Source organism: Coregonus lavaretus, assembly GCF_964263955.1.
Source record: "Coregonus lavaretus genome assembly, chromosome: 8".
Lineage (NCBI taxonomy): Eukaryota > Metazoa > Chordata > Actinopteri > Salmoniformes > Salmonidae > Coregonus > Coregonus lavaretus.
Window position 1 is genome coordinate 44,654,189 of NC_139995.1, and position 24,750 is coordinate 44,678,938.

At 43.0% G+C, this 24,750-nt stretch overlaps 1 protein-coding gene across 1 annotated transcript in view; it reads right to left on the reverse strand.

The window, feature by feature from the left end:
- The window catches only part of LOC311134066 (voltage-dependent L-type calcium channel subunit alpha-1D-like), a gene marked incomplete at both ends in the record, with an annotated part of 81,822 nt that overhangs the window by 52,137 nt on the left and 4,935 nt on the right, over positions 1-24,750 (reverse strand). The window contains 4 exons of the mRNA XM_084167662.1: positions 270-466; positions 601-753; positions 3,297-3,502; positions 6,310-6,449. Coding sequence (XP_084023788.1) covers positions 270-466; positions 601-753; positions 3,297-3,502; positions 6,310-6,449 — 696 coding nt within the window. The remainder of the gene's footprint in view (positions 1-269; positions 467-600; positions 754-3,296; positions 3,503-6,309; positions 6,450-24,750) is intronic.

Below are 24,750 nucleotides of genomic sequence, written 5' to 3' on the forward strand. Positions count from 1 at the left end.
GGGAAAAACCTCAAGGCATGTATATAGTTTAGTTTTACAGTTCAGAGTGATAAAAAAGGTGAGGGAAGGTTCTGGGACTCAGATATATAGACTGAACCTTTAACCTTTAACATTGAAATGTCAGTCACTTCCAGGCCTAATGACTAATCTATTGATACTCTCAGAGGGAATGAGCAGGTCAAAGTTAACACAGAGACCACACAGGGAGCGCAGAGGGCACAGACTGAAATAGAAGTGAATGATATGATCTCTATGACAGAGGGCCTCACCCAGTAGAGCACGTCTGTCCAGCCCTCCATGGTGATACACTGGAACACGGTCAGCATGGCGAACAGGAAGTTGTCAAAGTTGGTGATGCCGTTGTTGGGGCCGTGCCAGCCCTCCCTGCACTCGGTGCCGTTGATGGGACATTGGCGCCCATGCCCTGAGATCGCACACGGAGCCGGATCATCCTCTGCTATCATGCCTACAGAGAGGGGGGGCGGGGGGAGAGAGAGAGAGACCGAGAGGGAGACTGAAATACAAATGCAATAGTCATGTACACACACAGATGGTAAGATGCACACACACACACACACACACACACGCGCACGCTCTTACCTGTGCTGGGGAAGAAGCAGGTAGCGTGCATTTTGCCAATGAAGAGCTCCAGGCCGATGATGGCGTAGATGATGATGACAAACAGGACCAGCAGGGCGATGTGGAGGAGAGGGACCATGGCTTTAATAATGGAGTTCAACACAACCTGTAAACCTACAGAGAGTCAAACATACAGGTTAGATAGGGAAGACATAGCTAGGTGTGTGTGTGTGTGTGTGTGTGTCTGAGAGAGAGTGTGTGAGTGTGTATGTATGATGTATATTACAGTAATGTTGTATGTGGTTGAATTGGTATTGGTCAGTGGAGGCTGGTGGGGAGGAGAAATGGGGAGGACAAGCTCATTGGATCACCAATCCACTCCTGTTATGAGGGTTTGTATGAAGTATGTGTGTGGGTATGTGGTTGTTTTTGTAAGACTGTAAGTCTGTGTGTGAATGCACTTGTGTGCCTGTGTGTACAGCAAGGTTATTATAGTAAACGGTTATTATAGTAAAACTGAAACTAAAATCAAAACTAAAATTGGAAATAAACTGAAATAAAATTATTAAGAAAAACATTTGAAAAACTAAAACTACTGAAACTATTATCTTTGACTGCAAAACAAACTTTAAAAAAATGGTTTTACTTGAATTGAATGTATTTTTTTTTCTAATGGGCTTTCAAGCTTCTGAATCTGGCAGGTAAATGCTGCCAGTAGATGGCATCCCTGTAGCTCAGTTGGTAGAGCATGGCGCTTGCAACGCCAGGGTTGTGGGTTCGTTTCCCAAAGGGGGCCAGTATGAAAATGTATGCACTCACTAACTGTAAGTCGCTCTGGAAAAGAGCATCTGCTAAATGACTAAAATGTAAAATGTAAAATGTAATGGCGATGTTTCAAATAGGCCTAGCTTGTGCATCGCTATCACTCGCTAACAGGGAAGAAATCAGAGGGCGAGCGCAGAGTGTGAGCCTGAACCATAGGTGTGAACAATGGCGGCAGCATGCCCAACACCAGCAATGGTCGGTCGCAAAAGGCAAAGCCTTGTATGGGATTGTTTTGTGTACATTGCTGGAAAGGACAAAAACTATTGTAGTGTCAGAAGATGACAGCATGTGTGGAACAGAGATAAAATGGAAAAACCCAACCAACTTCAAAGTTAATCTGAACAGCACCCACAAAGAATTTCAGGATAAAGACAAGGTGAGACAGGGGGGAGTGAAGATAAAATGTAGCAGTTTTAAAGCTAATTTCCTACGATAAAAAAAAATCCACGTCTTATGTCTTTTCATATTATGAACACAAATAAGATGTGGATTAATTTTTTTTATTGCAAGAAATTAGCTTTGAAACTGCTACATTTTATCTTCGCTCGATGGCATGTGTAGAATTGTTCTCTTTGCCAACAAGAAGTGTGTGAATAGTTTGAACAGTTTGGGGTCGCATAGGTTGCATAGGTTGCAAGGTTGGGGTTTGTTACTATGCTGATAAAGACAATATCTATCCGGACCTTTGCCACCTAGGAAATTTGTGTGACCGGACCTTCTCAAACAGCACTTGAGTACCCCTGCTATAGGCTATATAGCTTCTAGCCTCCCATGCATTAGGCTACTTTCTGTCCCTAAAACTGAAATTAAATAATATAAAAACGAAATATAAATGTTTTTATCAAACTGAAACTGAATAAAAAGTAAATGAAGTCTGAAAACTAACAGAAAATAAACTGAATTTCAAATAAAAACCTCAAAACCAATATAGAAATCACAAAACTATAATAACCTTGATGTACAGTATGTAAACATGTGCATGCATGTGCATCTGGACAGAATGTCGAAGAGTCTGTTTTCGTGGATGTGAGGGAGACACACACACACACATGCACAAACACACACACACACACACACACTCGCAGGAGAACTCATGTCTCTGGGGCATTGATTTGGACAGCCTGTTTTAAGAGAACATTCCAGAGGGGCTGCACACAGACCATATGGTCACATGTTACTGTTAGTGACTTCACCCCACAGACACACACTCTGAGCTGAGAGAGAAACACTTGCTGTCATGCAGAGGAACGGCTGGGCTGGTTTGGGCTGTGGAGGGTCTGTCAGGACAGGAGTAGACTTCTAATAGATATGTAACTTCGGGACATTTTTCTCCAAAACAACATACAGTAAAATAGTGTTGAGTAAACATATTCATTATGCGGATGTGGGAATCGAAGCCATAGGAATCAAACCTATCACTTTCGCGTTCCTAGCGCCATTTTCTTAGCAACTGAACTACATGACCACAGGGGAGGGAAAACATCAAGACAAAATCAAGATTGAGGAAGACTGAATTGAACCTTGTAGAGGTAATGCCAGCTATATCAGGTCACAGTTTGCCGCAGTGTTATTTATTGGTGTGTGTTATGCAGTGACTTTCAGAGGTTAGCCAGCCTGTTTCATCATGGGGGTCAAAGGTGAGGGGTCAGTCAGCACTCACAACAATACAACAACACCGTGTTCGTGTCAGACCTTTCAAATTTACTTTAGCCTGCCTGGAGTGCCAGATGGACGGGGTTTGTACTCTTTGTAACTATTCTATTCCATTGTGTCAGGCAAGCCCAATCGAGCCCAGATAAAGTATTTGAAATTATCTCAAATAGTATTTGAACCCAGGTCTGGTCGGTGTTGTTGTGGGGTCAAAGGTGAAGGGTCAGATAGCAGTAACTCACTGGGCACTCCTGAGACCAGGCGTAGGGGTCGCAGTACACGGAAGGCCCGGAGGGCTTTGACGTCGAAGCCGCCTGACTTTCCCCCATGGCCTTGCGCGGAGGGGTGGAGCGCTGCCGCTGCCGCTGCTGCAGCCGCACCCGCCTCTGCCTCCTCCTTCGTCTCTACAGAGTCTTTGGTCAAAAGCTCCAGTACAACACTGAACAGTCTGCAGAGAAACACCAGAGGAAACGTGTTACAGGAAACACATCAGAAAGAGAATGTTACAGGTCAAAAGCTCCAGGACAACACTAAACAGTCTGTATAGAATTACAGCAGAAAGAATGAGAACACGTTACAGGATTGGAGCATTGGATTAAGGGCCCGTATTCATAAAGAGTCTCAGAGTAGGATCTAGGATCAGGTCTCCCTGTTTATGCAATCTTATTCATTATGATCTGAAAGGCAAAACTCATCCTAGACCAGCAGTCCTACTCTGAGACGCTTATATAAATACAGGCCCAGACCAATACACTAGAGATGAATACAGTTGGGCTAGTTAAAACGTTTTTTAAAGTGCTGCTAGAAGTGGATGTAACTGCAACGTCTGGGGAATAGTTTAGAAATATTTCATTTTTCAGAGTTGACATAATATTAGGAGGGTGTGCTGTGGGATTATTTAAAGTACTCTTTTTTTTATATATATCTTTTTTTTCTCTTTTATACTCTTCCAGATACTCTTTACGCTTCAGTTCACATTTTATTACATTGTTATTGTTAGATGATTGCAGACCAACTTGCTGTTAAGCACAGTTTGTCACATTAACAATTGACCATTGCTGCAGCACAGGTATTTTGAAAAGTAACTTTTTTAAGATACACCTGTACTGTAGTCTGCATGTATAGACAGCAGTAAAATATATACACTATACATACTGTAGGTATCTACTGATATAGCAAATCACCATATGACTTCTCAGTTCTAGTTCTGGAATAAGCTTCACACTGAATATAAAATCTGTTTCTAAGATTGCAGTAACAAATGAAAAAACCTTCAAGAACACAAGCTGAAAAATACAGCACAAATGTATTTAACCCATGTACAAACTACATAGACAACAAAGACACAGCTCATCAATAAACATACACACATACACAACAATACCAGGTGAAAATACAGTGCAATACTGTAGTGTATGGGCTGAGTGAATAGTGAATATCCTATAGTAAAAAAAAGTGTCTGCTTAAATCCAGTCAGTTAGCCTGTCCTCACCTAGCCAATAGGAGAAATCATCCCAGCACATCACGTCAAAGCTGGGAAGCAGTAGGCACTAAATGGGCTGAATGGAGCTGCCAATAGAGGCCTGGAGGGCCATAGAGGGTCATACTTCAGGGCTACAATCACAGACTGCTGCAGCAGCTGTAGCTAACTGATGTTGGACTGAATCAGAGTGGAAAAATGTACTGCGGTGTTTGATTGGTCACTCATCTGTTCACATGAATAGAATACCATCAGAATAGAATAGAATACCAAAATAGAATACCATCCGAATAGAATAGAATACCAAAATAGAATTTAGTAGAATAGAATAGAATACCAAAATAGAATTTAGTAGAATAGAATATAATACCAAAATAGAATATCATCAGAATATAATAGAATACCAAAATAGAATACCATCAGAATAGAATAGAATACCAAAATAGAGTACCACTTTTATTAAATACTGTATATTTACATTCTTGTAGAGTACTTTTGGCCTTTTTCTAGAATTTAAGATTCTAAATGATAATAATAATGATGTCAGATCCCAATGAAGCAATCTTACCATTTCATCTGACATCACATAGTTTGTGCGGTCCTTTGGCCTGTGTGCAGTACTTCAGCGTGTCCAGTTCAGTTGTGGGGATATTGACTTGTCTATATTTGGTTATTGACAGGAGTTATCTTAGAGTGGCATTTCTATTATGATTTGGCAGCATGTGCATGTGTTCTGTAGTCAGTCAGTCAGTCATCCTAGCAGGATGCATCAGGATGCATCTCTCTGCATCTGACTGTATGACAGATCAACCCTGCATGTCTCTTACAGACATAGATTTGACCTAGCTACCTACTGGACTGTGTTCGTATTGGAGGAGGGAGGGTGGGAGGGAGGCAGAGGAGGAGAGGGAGAGAAAAATGTAGAGGAAGAGAGGAGAGAGAGAGAGAGAGAGAGAGAGAGAGAGAGAGAGAGAGAGAGAGAGAGAGAGAGAGAGAGAGAGAGAGAGAGAGAGAGAGAGAGAGAGAGAGAGAGAGAGAGAGAGAGAGAGAGAGAGAGAGAGAGAGAGAGAGAGAGAGAGAGAGAGAGAGAGAGAGATTGAGAGAGAGAGAGAGAGAGAGAGAGTGTGAGAGAGAGAGAGAGAGAGAGATATATAAATAGGGAATGAGAGAGAAGGAGAGAGTATGGAGTGAGAGAGGGGGGAGAGAGAGAGGAAGAGAGGGTGGGCGAGAGAAGGAGGGAGAGATGAGATGGAATATGGGGTGAGATGGTGAATCACTCCAGTGGTGGTAAAGCTGTGATTTATCCTCCATGTCTTTTCTAGGTCATACTGTATATTGTAGCTGGATGAGTGTCTCTCTTAGGACTGGGCTGCTGACTGTGGATATGTTCCAAATGGCACCCTATTCCCTATATAATAGTGCATTACTTTTGACCAGGGCCCTGGTCAAAAGTAGTGAACTATATAGAGAATAATGTGCTATTTGGGATGCATACTGACTGGAGAGGAAGGAGGCTTAAAGAAGTCCAACTCAACCACTGTCACAAACAAGCACACAGTCAGGCTGAAAGATACTGTACACAGCTAACCATTGAGTTCAAATGAGGAACTGCAGTTCAAATTCGAACCCCAAACTGAAACACAAAAAAGGCCTGGACTCCACAACACAAGCAGGAAAAATGTGTTATGGTAAAAACTTCACGTTCTGCTCATCAGATGAATTCCAGTTGGCATTGAATGAGCGGCTGGAGAGTAAGGAATCTTGGAGATACTTACCCAACAACGACAATGACAAAATCCAGCATGTTCCATCCGTTTCTCACATATGCGTTCTGGTGCGCCACTAAACCATAGGCGATAATCTTCAGGAAGGTTTCTATAGTGAAAATGACGAGGAAGACATGTTCTACCGTTTCCTGCAGGTAGAGAGGAAGAGAAAACATTGGATTGTTATGCCGTTGGGCAATCCTAAAGCTTTATTATAGAGTAATGACCATTCATATCAGCATGTTAACAAACACACAGGCATTTTTACATTTAACAGACACTCTTATCCAGAGCGACTTACAGGAGTAATTAGGGTTAAATGCCTTGCTCAAGGGCACATCAACCAATTTTTCACCTAGTCGTCTCAGGGAGTCGAACCAGCGACTTTTCAGTTACTAGCCCAACCCTTTTAACCACTAGGCTACCGCTAGGCTACAAATGCATGCATGGGCACACGCACACACAGTACACACACAGACACACAGTACACAAGCACACACACACACAACCCAGAGACATGTGACAGGTGAGAGGGCTGGGCTGGGTCCCCTCCCTCCCTGCAACCATTCATTATACATGAGGTACAGCAGCTCACCTTAGCACTCAGCATGCAGCGTATACAGAATGGACACAGCCACATCGCACACAGTCTGTCTGTCTGTCTGTCTGTCTTTCGCTATTCTCAAAGCCATAATCAAATCGTGTGCTAGCTAACGTGTACTATCTAACCTATATAATAACTATTGCTACCTGTTCTAAAGTCAGGGTTCCTGCTAGGTTCTACTAGCCAGAAGCAGTGTTGGGGGATCGAACATTAGACATAGTCATTTAACTCTTCACATACAGGACCCCCGACTTCATTCTCTCTCTCTCTCTCTCTCTCTCTCTCTCTCTCTCTCTCTCTCTCTCTCTCTCTCTCGCACGCACGCACGCACGCACGCACGCACGCACGCACGCACGCACGCACGCACGCACGCACGCACGCACGCACGCACGCACGCACGCACGCACACACACACACACACACACACACACACACACACACACACACACACACACACACACACACACACACACACACACACAGTCTCCTGTACTTAATCCCCCTGCTCTTTAGACACCATACAGTAAATGCAGGAGTATTGTGTGCTGCGGGCTTGTTTTACCAACAGTTAACTGCCGATTGAGTGCAGCACTTAGCCCAGTGAAAAAGCCACAGGCCCCTCTGTTACCAGTGTAAAAGGTTGAGGGAGGCTCTCGGCTCACTACTGCCATTCAACTGAGTGCTCTGAGAGAGAGAGAGCAACAGAGACAGGGGCAGAGAGAGACAGAGAGAGAAAAATGGGACAAACACCAAATTGAGACTCTGCATGCAGAATTCTGCAAAAATATCCTCTGTGTAGAACGTAAAACACCAAATAATGCATGCAGAGCAGAATTAGGCCGATACCCGCTAATTATCAAAATCCCGAAAAGAGCCATTAAATTCTACAGCCACCTAAAAGGAAGCGATTCCCAAACCTTCCATAACAAAGCCATCACCTACAGAGAGATAAACCTGGAGAAGAGTCCCCTAAGCAAGCTGGTACTGGGACTCTGTTCACAAACACAAACAGACCCCACAGAGCCCCAGGATAGCAACACAAATAGACCCAACCAAATCATGAGAAAACAAAAAGATAATTACTTGACACATTGGAAAGAATTAACAAAAGAACTGAGAAAACTAGAATGCTATTTGGCCCTAAACAGAGAGTATACAGTGGCAGAATACCCTAAATTAAAGAAAGCTTTGACTATGTACAGACTCAGTGAGTATGGCCTTGCTATTGAAAGAGGCTGCCGTAGGCAGACCTGGCTCTCAAGAGAAGACAGGCTATGTGCACACTGCCCACAAAATGAGGTGGAAACTGAGCTGTACTTCCTAACCTCCTGCCAACTGTATGACCATATTAGAGACACATATTTCCCTCAGATTACACAGACCCACAAAGAATTCGAAAACAAATCCAATTTTGATAGACTATTGGGTGAAATACCAGTGTGCAACCCCAGCAGCAAGATTTGCGACCTGTTGCCACAAGAAAAGGGCAACCAGTGAAGAACAAACACCATTGTAAATACAAATCATATTTATGTTTATTTATTTTCTATTTTGTACTTTAACTATTTGCACATCATTAAAATACTGTACAAAGCCATAATATGACATTTGAAATGTCTCTATTCCTTTGAAACTTTTGTGAGTGTAATGTTTTCTGTTAATTTTTGTATTGTTTATTTCACTTTAGTTTATTATCTATTTCACATGTTTTGGCAATGTAAACATATGTTTCCCATGCCAATAAAGCCCTTTGAGTTGAGTCGAAAACACACAAACACAAAGTTACAGAGTACCTGGCATACAGTCAAATAAATAAATAAATCAAGCTATAACGATCCTGTCCCACAATTCAAGGAAAATAACTATCCTTTATGAGATCTCTTGAACAGGTTTGAACAGGACTTTTTAAAAATGTGCTTTGATTACATCAATTTTTGGCCCGCTTTGTTGTTTTGTGAATTGCAGATTCTTCCCTTTAAATCTATTGGTTGAAGGCTGGCCTGCCATTAAAACTCAGATGTCATCACCACATGGCTCAGGCATCCAGAGCTATGGTAAATGTATGCAAATGTCCACTTTCTTGTTCATGAAAGCATGTGAGTTTAATAGTGAATAATAAACCATTCCCACTCGATTACACAGGCATTTATTTATACATCAGCAAAGTTGGATCTGCACTCTGCCATCCTAGCCTGAGAGAGAGATAGAGAGGGGGAGATAGAGTAGAAGAGAGAGAGATAGAGAGGGGGAGATAGAGTAGAAGAGAGAGATAGAGAGGGGGAGATAGAAGATGGATAAAGAGAGAGAAAGTAAGAGAGGAGAGTGTGTGAGAGAGAGAGAGAGAGAGTGTGTGTGTGAGAGAGAGAGAGAGAGAGAGTGTGTGAAAGAGAGAGAGAGAGCGAGAGTGTGTGTGAGAGAGAGAGAGAGAGAGAGAGAGAGTGTGTGAGAGAGAGCGAGAGTGTGTGTGAGAGAGAGAGAGAGCGAGAGTGTGTGTGAGAGAGAGAGAGCGAGAGTGTGTGTGAGAGAGCGAGAGTGTGTGTGTGAGAGAGAGAGAGAGAGAGTGTGTGAAAGAGAGAGAGAGCGAGAGTGTGTGTGAGAGAGAGAGAGAGCGAGAGTGTGTGAGAGAGAGCGAGAGTGTGTGTGAGAGAGAGAGAGAGAGTGTGTGAAAGAGAGAGAGAGAGCGAGAGTGTGTGTGAGAGAGAGAGAGAGTGTGTGAGAGAGAGCGAGAGTGTGTGTGAGAGAGAGAGAGAGCGAGAGTGTGTGTGAGAGAGAGAGAGCGAGAGTGTGTGTGAGAGAGAGAGAGAGTGTGAGAGAGAGAGAGAGCGAGAGAGAGCGAGAGAGAGAGAGCGAGAGAGGAAAGCGAGGCCTGTGGGGCAGGCCATAAATATCTCTGACTCATCACAGAGCTTATTTGTGCTGTAAAGAGACATACAGTATGCACTCCAGCATAAATACACACACAGATACTAACAGAAAAGTATTAACACGTCCCACACCCACCAAGACAACCCCCCCCCCCCGCCCACACACACGCAGACACACACACAGAGATAGATAAACGGTCCTGTCAATACAGTTAAACACTTCCACACACGTGTACGCCAGTGACACGCAGGCAGGCACACACACACGCACAGACACCCACACACCCCTCATCCAGCCGGTGTTGCCCTGTCTCTAGCCTACCACAGGGGGAATGCTCATGTCTGAAGGCAATAACACAGTCCATGAGACTCAGAGAGAGAGCTCACCATATGATCAAGGAGGATGCTAACCCACTGAACCATACACAGGCAGGACTACATAACATCACTGGCCATTTTTTTATTTTTTTTTATTTAACCTTTATTTAACCACGTAAGCCAGTTGAGAACAAGTTCTCATTTACAACTGCGACCTGGCCAAGATAAAGAAAAGCAGTGCGATAAAAACAACAACAACACAGAGTTACATATGGAATAAACAAAACGTACAGTCAATAACACAGTAGAAAATAGAAAATCTATATACAGTGTGTGCAAATGTAGTAAGTTATGGAGGTAAGGCAATAAATAGGCCATAGTGCAAAATAATTACAATTTAGTATTAACACTGGAGTGATAGATGTGCAGAAGATGATGTGCAAATAGAGATACTGGGGTGCAAATGAGCAAAATAAATAACAATGTAATTAACAATATGGGGATGAGGTAGTTGGGTGGGCTAATTACAGATGGGCTGTGTACAGGTACAGTGATCGGTAAGCTGCTCTGACAACTGATGCTTAAAGTTAGTGAGGGAGATAAGTGTCTCCAGCTTCAGAGATTTTTGTAGTTCGTTCCAGTCATTTGCAGCAGAGAACTGGAAGGAATGGCAGCCAAAGGAGGTGTTGGCTTTGGGGATGACCAGTGAGATATACCTGCTGGAGCGCATACTACGGGTGGGTGTTACTATGGTGACCAATGAGCTAAGATAAGGCGGGGATTTGCCTAGAAGTGATTTATAGATGACCTGGAACCAGTGGGTTTGGCGACGAATATGTAGTGAGGGCCAGCCAACGAGAGCATACAGGTCACAATGGTGGGTAGTATATGGGGCTTTGGTGACAAAACGGATGGCACTGTGATAGACTACATCCAATTTGCTGAGTAGAGTGTTGGAAGCTATTTTGTAAATTACATTGCCGAAGTCAAGGATCGGTAGGATAGTCAGTTTTACGAGGGCATGTTTAGCAGCATGAGTGAAGGAGGCTTTGTTGCGAAACAGGAAGCCGTTTCTAGATTTAACTTTGGATTGGAGATGCTTAATGTGAGTCTGGAAGGAGAGTTTACGGTCTAACCAGACACCTAGGTATTTGTAGTTGTCCACATATTCTAAGTCAGACCCGCCAAGAGTAGTGATTCTAGTCGGGCGTGCGGGTGCAAGCAGCGTTCGATTGAAGAGCATGCATTTAGTTTTACTAGCGTTTAAGAGCAGTTGGAGGCTACTGAAGGAGTGTTGTATGGCATTGAAGCTCGTTTGGAGGTTTGTTAACACAGTGTCCAATGAAGGGCCAGATGTATACAAAATGGTGTCGTCTGCGGAGAGGTGGATCTGAGAGTCACCAGCAGCAAGAGCGACATCACTGATATACACAGAGAATAGAGTCGGCCCGAGAATTGAACCCTGTGGCACCCCCATAGAGACTGCCAGAGGTCCAGACAACAGGCCCTCCGATTTGACACATTGAACTCTATGACCCGTAGAGAAGATACAAAATGGTTGAAGTTACCAGGCTATGAACAATGCAGACACTGTTAGTAGAGCTATCCACTAGGCTGCTAAAATGACTCATCTCATCATGCAAAAGTCATGGGTCGTATTAACGAAAAATAGCATTTCTTATTGGACAAGTTCAGGTAGTCCTTACCTGTTTCAGTCAGTTTTTTCTTCCGTTTGGTGCCGTAGGAATAGGCCTATAGACAAAACTAAGCAGTGTTTTGGTTTGGAGCGCGCTGATAGAGAATGCCAGTAGGGGGCTGAGGGAGGGATATAGTCAATATAGACATTGCAATGTTAAGCCTCTATTACATTACATATTTCAGTTGTATCCTTTATTTAATACACAGGTGATCTCGCCATTACATCTCTGTAAATATATTTTATTGCGTAATAATAATCCATGGCTCCAGTGCAGTTGATCACATGATTACCTGAGAGTGGTGAGTAAGTACATGAAGAGCGTGTATCACAGTCGGTGAGTAAGTACACAAAGAGCGTGCATAGAACAGCACATCTGTACTTGTGGCGGAGGGCCAGAGTCACATGATGAGTCACACACGGTGACATCATGTGTGTTGAATATCACTGTATGACCAGGACAACTATCTCTGCAGACAACAAAAAAACAAACAAACAACTATGCTGTATATGTACACTTCTACTGCATTCAAATTACACAGAAACCTTAAAGACACAAGTGTATAGTCGAGAAGGGATAGGACTAGCTCTGGTCCAGGGCGTTACGTGTGGCTTGCTGACACTGTAGGAAGTCTCAGAGTCAGCAAGCTGCATGTAACACCCTGGACCAGAGCTAGGATAGAAAATCGAATATGCATATCCATTGGCTTTGTGGAGGTGCTTGATAAGAGTCAATATATTTACGGTAAACAAATAGCACAAAATAACAAACATCCTACCTCATCTTATTGTGTCGACGTTGTAACCAATGAATGTGATTTCATAGGGCTACAAGATGTATTGCTGCTCTGGTTTTGTAACAATGCCATCATCATGACTCTCTCTCCCTCCCTCTCCACCCCCCCCCCCCCCCCCTGTCTGTATGGCTCAGTCATAGGAGTCTAGGCCAGCTAGGGGGTTGAAGGAAGCCAGCACACACACAGTGCTTCCTCACAGCATCATTCTGTGTGTGTTTATATTTGTGTGTTGTATAATTGTGCCATTTTGGACACACTTCCTTGCTAATAAAATAGCTAGGCCAACATATCCAATTAATTGTGGAGCAATTTTATGCTCAGCTTGAGCTCTAACATCAACATCCACCGGAGAAACAGCAACTGCATTTGAACAAGCGTATTTGTGTAGTGTATATTTACCTGTTTGTGTGACCAGAAGTCCCCACAAGAATAGCAAACTAAGAAATATTTGACCAACTGGGGACATTTTCTTAGTCCCCACAAGGAAAAATGCTATTTCTAGGATGTTTAGGGTTAAGGTTAGAATTAGTCTTAGGGTTAGAATTAGGGTTAGGGGTTAAAGGTTAGGTTTAGGGTTAGGGAATAGGAGTTAGGGCTAAGGTTAGGTTTTCGTGTTAAGGTTAGGTTTAAGGTTAGGGTTAGAGTAAGGGTTAGGGTTAGGGTTAGGTTCAGGGATAAAGGTTAGAGAAAATAGGATTTTGAATGGGAATCAATTGTGTGTCCCCAAAAGGTTAGCTAAACACGACTGTGTGTGTGTGTGTGTGTGTGTGTGTGTGTGTGTGTGTGTGCATGTGTGTAGATTAAATTGTGTGAATATGACCTTCGATCTCTGATCAAACCATAGACCATCTTCCCCCTCCCCCTCTCAGAAAGAGAAGTGTTTCTATATTTGTCTCTGAATGCAATGTTTATTAATGCACTGTTACCCAGCAACAGCATTATATACTTTTCTACCCACACAAACAGTTCTATATACTGTATGTGGGAGCTCAGGGCGCTATACCACCCCTGACCACAGAGGGCAGTGTGTGTATGGCTGCGTGCGCTGCGTGCGCTGCGTACACTGGTGCATGCATGCATTGGGTGTGTGTGCATCAGTGAGGGGGCGGGCGAAGCTATGGAGAGGCTGTGGTGTCATTCTCTGAACGGAAACAGCAGCGCTATAACAACAAGAGGTCATCTTTAACATTGCCATAATGTCTATCTTCAACCAGCAGAAACATTACACTGTGAATGTAGCTACCATTAGTTATATCATGTATAATCAAAGCTCCCCCTTTTATCTGTGATATAATGTTAGCCAATAGCCATATTGTTAGTTGGCACATGATAATTTTTAGAATATGGCAAATATGAGTTTATTATTGCATTCTATCCATTCTGGCTTTCACAGGCTACCTGAGACATGAAACAGATAGGTGGGAGGGCATACAGGCTGTCGCCAATTTATTCATGCGCAATTTGCCTAAATGGGTAATGGAAATACTTCAGGTTTTTGGGGGGGGGGTTTGACGTCCTTACGTCCAGCTGTTTTTATCGACACAAGATAATTCAATGGAAACCCACCGTAGCAGGCAATTGTCGAATTTCTACAAAAAATCACTGGACAAGTTAAAGGGATACTTAGCAATGAAGCCCTTTATCTACTTCCCCAGAGTCAAAGGAACTCGTGGATATCATTTTTATGTCTCTGCATGCATGCAGTTTGAAGGAAGTTGCTAACTACCATTAGCGCAATTGCTAACTAGCATTAGTGCAATGACTGGAAGTCTATGGTAACAGCCAAAATCTCAAAGTATCCCTTTAATGTAAATATAGCTACTGACTGCAGAATAATGACTGAAAAAATGTTTTTATCTAGAGGATGAATCTATTATCCAAATACCAGTGTTAATTTCATCAACAATAACTATGATGAAAAATACTTGTCAAGTTTTTCCTGACTAAATCTATGACAATTATGCCCTGGAAAAACGTATGCAGAATATTTCATGCAATCCTCTCATTGGCAGATTTAAAATCTTTCAGTTGCTGATCTGATTGAGCTGATTCGCCCGGCTCTCCCACACAGCTCCTAGGTGGTTACTTCAGTCACTTGTCAATCTTTTGAAGTGATGCGAAGCCAGGACACTTCACTCATAACTAACCTAAACTAGAAACAATAATGTTTACTCTCTCTCTCGCTTACTTTCATGTATTCTTTTTTTGGCTTTGATCACATCAGAACCTCAGTTTTCCCATATTATTTCTCTCTCGCTCTCTCTCTCGCTCTCTCTCTCTCTCTCTCACACACACACACACACACACACACACACACACACACACACACACACACACACACACACACACACACACACACACACACACACACAAAGGTGCACCACTAAAACACATTTGCACTCGCATACACAGATGTAGATAAATAAATACAAATTAAAAATTAAAATTAAAGAGCAGTAGTAAAATAAAATAACAGTAGGGAGGCTATATACAGGGGGTACAGGTACAGAGTCAATGTGTGGAGGCACAGGTTAGTCGAGGTAATTGAGGAAATATGTACATGTGGGTAGAGTTAAAGTGACTATGCATAGATAATAAACAGAGAGTAGCAGCAGCGTAAAAGAGGGGTGGGGTGGGGGGGGGTGGGGGGGGGGGGGGGGGGGTGGGGGGGGGGGGGGGAATGCAAATAGTCCGGGTAGCCATGATTAGCTGTTCAGGAGTCTTATGGCTTTGGGGTAGAAGCTGTTAAGAAGCCTTTTGGACCTAGACTTGGCGCTCCGGTACCGCTTGCCGTGCGGTAGCAGAGAGAACAGTCTATGACTAGGGTGGCTGGAGTCTTTGACAATTGTTAGGGCCTTCCTCTGACACTGCCTGGTATAGAGGTCCTGGATGGCAGGAAGCTTGGCCCCAGTGATGTACTGGACCGTACGCACTACCCTCTATATTGCCATGCGGTCGTAGGCCGAGCAGTTGCCATACCAGGCGGTGATGCAACCAGTCAGGATGCTCTCGATGGTGCAGCTGTATAACTTTTTGAGGATCTGAGGACCCATGCCAAATCTTTTCAGTCTCCTGAGGGGGAATAGGCTTTGTCGTGCCCTCTTCACGACTGTCTTGGTGTGTTTGGACCATGATAGTTTGTTGGTGAGGTGGACACCAAGGAACTTGAAGCTCTCAACCTGTTCCACTACAGCCCGTCGATGAGAATGGGGGTGTGCTCAGTCCTCTTTTTTTTCCTGTAGTCCACAATCAGTTCACATGCTGTCTTTCAAAAGGACATAGATCAGATAGCAGCTGCTTCTCTGGATTGTCTAATAACACATTCAGCATATTCTCACTATCAGTCTTATACTCGTCTATAGATATCTGGGGCCGTATCAAACATCTCAGAATTTCAGTGCTGATCGAGGATCAGGTCTTCCCTGGGTCTTCCCTGCCTGTGTAACCTTTTTCATTGTGATCTTAAAAGGCAAATCTGATCCTAAATCAGCACCCTTACGCTGAGATGCTTGATACTGTATATCTGGCCCCTGAGCATGTTGATGGTATTTCAATGAGCTCTGGATGTTAGTGGTTTTCACCATAACTAGAAAACATGATTAGTCATACTAGTTAGATTACCTGATTCATTCATTCATTTGTTCAGTAACTCATCATTTGACTCCTTCAATTAATCATTGCAGGAGCCTAACTTACATGATATATGATACAGATACCTGAATTTCCGATAACATTCTATAGGGATAAATAGGCACAGTGTGTCCTTCTAGACAAGACAGGCTAGATGGGCATGCATTGTCTATCAATGGCCTGCTTTACCACCCACACATAAACACACACACGCATGTGCACGCACATTAGGGATAACGAGAAGGGGGTGTCGTAGCGTGAGCCACAAATGAGCAGTTAGTTAAGTGACTAAACACACACTTCTGCCATCATCTCCACTGGAGTCCAGAGACACTGCTGCCACGCCAGCTACAGTTACAGCCACAGCCAACCTCCACTGTCACAGACACACGGATACACACTTGAAACACACAAGCACACACACACATACGCACAGACACCCAGACACACACACACACTCCCTCACATACTCCTCTGACACGACACACGCCATGTGAAAACCAAAATACCACGAGAGGCTAACAGATAGTAAACAGTACATGTAATCAAGAGTATGCCCATATAAACAACAAGGCAAAGCTGTGGGATCACAGGATGTGTTTCTGCTCTAGCAGTCTGCCTGATGGATGTTACTGTACTGGACCATCTGTGGTCCCTCTAATCTGTAGTTCACCTATGGTCATTTCAGTCTCCATTGGATCATCTAGTACAGGGCTGTTCAATTCCGTTCTTGGAGGGCTGAAACACTCCTGGTTTTTGTTTCTACCTGGTAGTTAGTTGCACTCACCTGGTGTCCCTCATTAGAAGGAGGGGATGAAAAACAGAAGTGTTTGGGCCCTCAAGGGCCGACATTGAACAGCCTTGCTCTAGTATATCTGCGGTCATTTCAGACTATTGTCAGTGTCATTTTGTCCCCGGTGGGTGAGGTGAATTAAAGTGAATAGTATTGTCCAACAACAGTGATACAGACACACACACTAACATGATAGCAGCCAGGATGCTCCGTGTGCATGTTGCCCTATGAAGGTTGAAATGTATGAATCATATACAGAGTGAAAAGGTCATTGTTCCAGGGTGCTTTCTGCTCAGCTACCTTCAGCAGGAGGAGCTGCCTTCCGGGAGCGCTGAGTCTTACAGAGAGCAGTCACAAATGACCTTAAAACAGGAAGGATGGGGCAGACAGACCCCATGTCTGCCTGGCTGTTTCCTAGACAGGTGGCGGTGGAGACAGACGTGTGCAGAGAAGAGGCAACACTCTCTATCAGACAGGTGTGTGTGACTGTTCTTCACAAGGTGTGTGTTAGAGCCTTTCAGGGTGATAATTTCAGAGCACTCATTCCAAACTGTTTGACAATGAAGTTATCAGGAACAAGCAAAGTTTTCAACAATATATTTGACACACATTGTGCATGTAAATTTATACAGTAATTATTACTCAAACATTTCCTCATCTGGGACTTGAACTCACCTCTTGGTTCATGGCATTCTGACCTTCCAGTTATACCACCATGTCTGTGTCAATTATCAGTTAATTAGACTATTCTCACATTATTGATTTGATTTACTTATTTAAGCAATTGTAGTTTTTTTCTGTATAGTTGTCTAATGTTGGTGGGTCAAATTACTCTGTTTTAATGTTATTCCTAAATCACTATGATCAATAAAATCGTTTTTCTTGAGTGTGCGTTTAACAGAGCTGAGATTTACGTAGAAGTGTAGCAATACATGTCAAATCAGTAATTGACACATTTACATTTTAGTCATTTAGCAGACGCTCTTATCCAGAGCGACTTACAGTTAGTGAATACATAAATATTTTTTATTTAATGTTATTTTTATTTATTTTTGTTATATATATATATATATAATTTTTATTTTTTTATTTTTTTATACTGGCTCCCCGTGGGAATCGAACCCACAACCCTGGCGTTGCAAACGCCATGCTCTATCAACTGAGCTACGTCCCTGCCGGCCATTCCCTCCCCTACCCTGGACGACGCTGGGCCAATTGTGCGCCGCCCATGAGTCTCCCGGTCGCGGCCGGCTGCGACAGAGCCTGGATACGAACCAGGATCTCTAGTGGCACAGTTAGCACTGCGATGCAGTGCCTTAGACCACTGCGATGCAGTGCCTTAGACCACTGCGATGCAGTGCCTTAGACCACTGCGATGCAGTGCCTTAGACCACTGCGATGCAGTGCCTTAGACCACTGCGATGCAGTGCCTTAGACCACTGCGCCACTCAGGAGTACACAGACATGGTGGCATAGCAGGAAGATTGGAATGCTGTCAACCAAGAGGTTGTGAGTTTAAATCCCAAGTGAGGACATGTTAAAAGCAGTGTGTGTAACTAGTTCCACATACATGTTTTTAGGTAAGATGCCCAAACTATAATTTACAGACAATTTGAGAAAACACATCATTTTAAGTTGACTGCATTTTTGCTTATGTTTTCTCATGTTGGAGATAAAGTTTGGGACAACTAAAAATGTTACGTTCAGACAACATTTAACCGAGTAAACAAAAAAAAGCCTGTGGAACCAGTTCCTAAATAATATTAAATTTAATCAACTAGATTTTTTGACTGTGTACTAGAGCACGAGGTCAAGTTGGTCAACCATGGCAGAGCTTTCCAGATGAAGCCCAAAATCCCAAATCGGAGTGTGTGTGCTTTTGGAAATGTGGGCATGCCCTGTGTGTGTGTGTGCGTGTGTGTGTGTCTGTATGGGTGTGTGTATGTGTGTGTGTCTGTGTGTGTGTGTGTGTGTGTGTGTGTGTGTGTGTGTGTGTGTGTGTGTGTGTGTGTGTGTGTGTGTGTGTGTGTGTGTGTGTGTGTGTGTGTGTGTGAAGTGTACAGTTAACCCTATTATGGACTCCCTTCTGCCTCCTGGTGGTTGTGGAACTCCAGTCCTCCAGCCTTGTCTTACTGCCCAAGGAGGAAATGGATTTCTATTTATAATGAGCTGCTTGCTGCTGCAGTTAACCAAGCTTTACTAACGAGGCTGGCAAGTTGGGAGGCCCACTCTTCCAACCAGGGCAACATGATTCTGCAGCACACTGCACTGGGTCGTGTTCATTACTGCACACCGGAGCAAAACATTTTGCAACGGAAAGTGAAAACAAGCGTTTCTTATTGGACAAATTCAGGTAGGTCCCTCCACATTTCCTTTCATTTGGTTCCTAGTGAATATGACCCTGTTCTAAACACGCATCTCATCCATCCACAGAACGTAGTCTATGGCTGAGTCTGAAATGGCACCCTATTCCCTGTATAGTATAGAATTACAAGTTGTATAATATGTTACGAATTACAATTTGTACAATATGTTACAAATTTGCAAAAACGTATGGTATGTTACTAATTCCAATTTGTTGTGGCTAACATTAGCTAGGTGGCTAACGTTAGCTAGGCTAGGGGTTAGGGTTATGGGTTAAGGTTAGGGTTAAGGTTAGGATTTAGGTTCAAGGGTTAAGGTTAGGGTAAGGAGTAGGGTTAGCTAACATTCTGATGAAGAACGGTCTAACTGTAGTGAGTAACGTTATACATCCTGGGCTGGATGGAAACAGTCTATCGTCCTCAGAACTGGATAATAATAGCTATATTTGCCTCAAAATAAAAATAAAATGTTATATCTCTCATAAAGCTGTGATTGATATAGACTTTCATTCTTGTTATTTTTTAAAGTGGCAACATTAGGACAACCCTTTCTTTGGCTAGAATATTTGTGAAATATGCTACTATTCACGATAGTTATGATAATTTAAAGGTTCAAGTTTTTATTGTCACGTGCACTAGTACAGTGAAATGCCTTTCTTGCAAGCTCTTTCCCAACAATGCAGTAATCAATATCAGTAGTACTATAAAATAAAGTAAGGTAGAACAAAAACCCAATAAATAAAGTAAGCTATATACAGGGTCAGTTCCAGGGTCAGTGCCAATACCATATTTACAATGTGCAGGGATACTGGAGTGGTAGGATTACATATGTACAGTGCCTTCGGAAGGTATTCAGACCCCTTGACTTTTTCCACATTTTGTTACGTTACAACCTTATTATTCTAAAATGTATTAAATAAAACATTTTCCTCAGCAATCTACACACAAAACACCATAATGACAAATCGTAAACAGTATTTTTTGCAAATGTTGCTAATTTATTACAAATAAAAAACAGAAATACCTTATTTACATAAGGTAGACCCTTTTCTATGAGACTTGAAATTGAGCTCAGGTGCATCCTGTTTCCATTGATCATCCTTGAGTTGTTTCTACAACTTGATTGGAGTCCACCTGTGGTAAATTCAATTGATTGGACATGAAAGGAAAGGCACACTCCTGTCTATATAAGGTCCCACAGTTGACAGTGAATGTCAGAGCAAAAACCAAGCCATGAGGTCGAAGGAATTGTCCGTAGAGCTCAGAGACAGGATTGTGTCGAGGCACAGATCTGGGGAAGGGTACCAAAAAACGTCTGATACATTAAAGGTCCACAAGAACACAGTGGCCTCCATTATTCCTAAATGGAAGAAGTTTGGAACCACCAAGACTCTTCCTAGAGCTGGCCGCCGGCCAAACTGAGCAATCGGTGGAGAATGGCCTTGGTCAGGGAGGTGACCAAGAACCCGATGGTAACTCTGACAGAGCTCCAGAGTTCCTCTGTGGAGATGGGAGAACCTTCCAGAAGGACAACCATCTCTGCAGCACTCCACCAATCAGGCCTTTATGGTAGAGTGGCCAGACGGAAGCCACTCCTCAGTAAAAGGCACATGACAGCCCGCTTGGAGTTTGCCAAAAGGCACCTAAAAGACTCTCAGACCATGAGAAACAAGATTCTCTGGTCTGATGAAACCAAGATTGAACTCTTTGGCCTGAATGCCAAGCATTACATCTGGAGGAAACCTGGCACCATCCCTATGGTGAAGCATGCTGGTGGCAGCATCATGCTGTGGGGATGTTTTTCAGCGGCAGGGACTGGGAGACTAGTCAGGATCGAGGCAAATATGAACGGAGCAAAGTACAGAGAGATCCTTGATGAAAACCTGCTCCAGAGCGCTCAGGACCTCAGACGGGGGTGAAGGTTCACCTTCCAATAGGACAACGACCCTAAGCACACAGCCAAGACAACGCAGGAGTGGCTTCGGGACAAGTCTCTGAATGTCCTTGAGTGGCCCAGCCAGAGCCCAGACTTGAACCCGATCGAACATCTGTGGAGAGACCTGAAAATAGCTGCACAGCAACGCTCCCCATCCAACCTGACAGAGCTTGAGAGGATCTGCAGAGAAGAATGGGAGAAACTCCCCAAATACAGGTGTGCCAAGCTTGTACCCAAGAAGACTCGATGCTGTAATCACTGCCAAAGGTGCTTCAACAAATTACTGAGTAAAGGGTCTGAAGGCACTGTATAGAGGTAACGTGACCAGGGATCAGGATATATGATAAACGGAGTAGCAGCAGTGTATATGATGATTGTATGTAAGTGTGTGTGTGTGTGTGTGTGTGTGTGTGTGTGTGTGTTTGTAGAGTCAGTATGAATGTGTGTGTGTTATGTGTGTGTGAGCCAATGAAGTGTGTGTGTGAGTGAGAGTGTGTGTGTGTGTTGGAGTGTCAGTGTGAGTGTGAGTGTGTGTGTGTGAGTGTGTAGAGTCCTGTGAGTGTGCATAGAGTCAGTGCAAAAATCTAAAATTGAATAAAGGAGTCAATAGGCCTAGTAGGAGGATAGGTTATTGGCCATTTGGTTTACAACCTCGCATGGGGGGATTTTCACAGCCCGCATGGATCATTTCGTTCTTAATAAGCTTAAACTTGATTAAACTTGTCATTAGATTTTGATATTGTTGGTTCTCTCTCATTATTAGGCCCCTGGCTACCTTACGTTTTTAGGCCTTGATCACTCTTTTGTTGCTGAGAATTTTCTTGCAATGCAGATCATTTCAAACTTGTAGTGTATTAAAAGTTTAAAAAGGCTTCTAATGTTTGTAATTTCCACTTTAAAAAATTTCAGACTTAATTTGGCCTAAGGAAAATGTATAAACCCCTACAAAAAATGGCTATTAATTATAATCCACATCATAATTCACATTTCCTGTTGCTGCAGGATTCTTTTTCTGCTGTAGCAAACTGGCTCAAATTAAGGTCCTACATCTGTATAGCCCAAAGTCATATTCATAGAATATCGAATGGAGAGAACATTTTTTTTTAAAAGATCAAATGTTTTTTTTAAACAGCTAGACACAAGATAGTTATGGAGTGTCCGTTATATAAAAAAAATGAATAGGTTTAATCTATAGCATCCAACAGAGAGAGAGAAACTATATTTTATGACTGGATATTTTGCGCTGCTTTGGTGGAATTCTCCGCTCTGTCTGGCCTAGATTACTCTCTTGCGTTCTGTATATGACATATTTATTGAATCAGGCTATAGCAAATAGGAATAGACAAATTACTTGGAATGTCAATTGTGTGCTGCCCTGCTGTACATTGCGAGACTCCGTTATTTACGGCGCGCCGCCAGTCAAATTCAAATAGACTAAACCATCGTCTGTAACATCACGATATCGTCAACATCATTGATGGCTGTCAATCATCGTCGATAGACGATGCTATCGTAATATTGCCCAACCCTATTATACACTACCCAAAAGTACCCCAAATATCAACAAACAAAAAACAGGAGAATTAATGTAAAAAAGGCCAGTGCAGTAGATGGATAAAGACAATACCAGTGCAGTAGATGGATAAAGACAATACCAGTGCAGTAGATGGATAAAGACAATACCAGTGCATTAGATGGTTAAAGACAATACCAGTGCAGTAGATGGATAAAGACAATACCAGTGCATTAGATGGTTAAAGACAATACCAGTGCAGTAGATGGATAAAGACAATACCAGTGCAGTAGATGGATAAAGACAATACCAGTGCAGTAGATGGATAAAGACAATACCAGTGCAGTAGATGGATAAAGACAATACCAGTGCAGTAGATGGATAAAGACAATACCAGTGCAGTAGATGGATAAAGACAATACCAGTGCAGTAGATGGATAAAGACAATACCAGTGCATTAGATGGATAAAGAGGCAGTCTCTCAGCTCTGTCTTAACATTAGGGAGTAGCAGCTGTCTGGGGTGCATCCCAAATGACACCCTATTCTCTATATAGCGCACTATTTTTGACCAGGGCTCTGGACAATCTTAACTACAGCTCTGGTAAAAAGTAGTACACTATATAGGGAATTGGGTACCATTTAAGATGCAGACAGTCTGGAGTTTTTGGTGGCGGCCGAGCTGAGGCGGCGGTGGGCGATAAGACTCCCTGGTACTCTGAGTCCAATATGTGATATATATAATGACATGTCTAATCCTCAGCATGGCCTCTCATGCGTGGCTAATTAGCAGTCAGAGGCCAGGCAGGCCAGTCGGGTGGGAAGGCATGAGGATGTAATGGAGGGTGTGTGTGTATGTGTATACGCAAGTGTGTATGTGTGTGTTTCCGTATATGTGTGCGTACGTGTGGAGTGTGTGCGTGTGTGTGTGGATCTCTCAGCCAGCCCAGCCCAGCAGTTGCTCATTAGCTGCCATTTAGATACATCCCCATCCACCCCATCCTTCCCTCACACATCCATACCTCCATCCCACAGTTGCTGTGCACAGTGATAGCTATTCTTCTGTGGAGTGACTTCATAGCCACTCTCTACAGAATATAGACATAACATAAGGTGGACTGTAGCCTACATTTACATTACATAGAGTTCACATTTAGAATGACACTATAGGTTGTTCCCCAATGAGGTTGAATCATCATAAGATAAGGTGTACTCTAGTCTACATACCTCACTGAGTGTACAAAGCATTAAGAACACCTGCCTAATATTGAGTTGCAGTTCCCAACATACCGGTGCGCCTGGCACCTACTACCATACCCCGTTCAAAGGCACTTTAATCTTTTGTCTTGCCCATTCACCTTCTGAATGGCACACATACACAATACATGTCTCAATTGTCTTAAGACTTTAAAATCCATCGTTAACCTGTCTCCTCCCCTTCATCTACACTGATTGAAGTGGATTTAACAGATCATAGCTTTCACCTGGATTCACCTGGTCAATCTATGTTATGGGAAGAGCAGTGTTCCTAATGTTTTGTACACTCAGTGTATATGCTATGTACATTCCATAGAGTCGACTTTAACCATAGTTAACTCCAGGGCCATACATACTTTATATATGGCCCTGGTTTATTCCCCAGAACTATGGAATCAAATCCCCTGTTACATTTAATCTGTCTTTTATTCAAAGCTACTTACAGTAGTTCTATACATTGTCGTATGGGTGGCCCCAGCGGGAAATTAACTCAAAACCCTTGCATTGCAAGCGCCATGCTTTACCAACTGAGACATACAGGACCACATTTTTGCCTGATCCTCATACTGATATGAACATTGCAATAAGACAATGCTCTTTTGGTCCTCCTAACAGCATGTAGTTGAACACCAACCAAGATTACACAATAGTGTAGCACAGACTGTATTGTCCCTGATGACC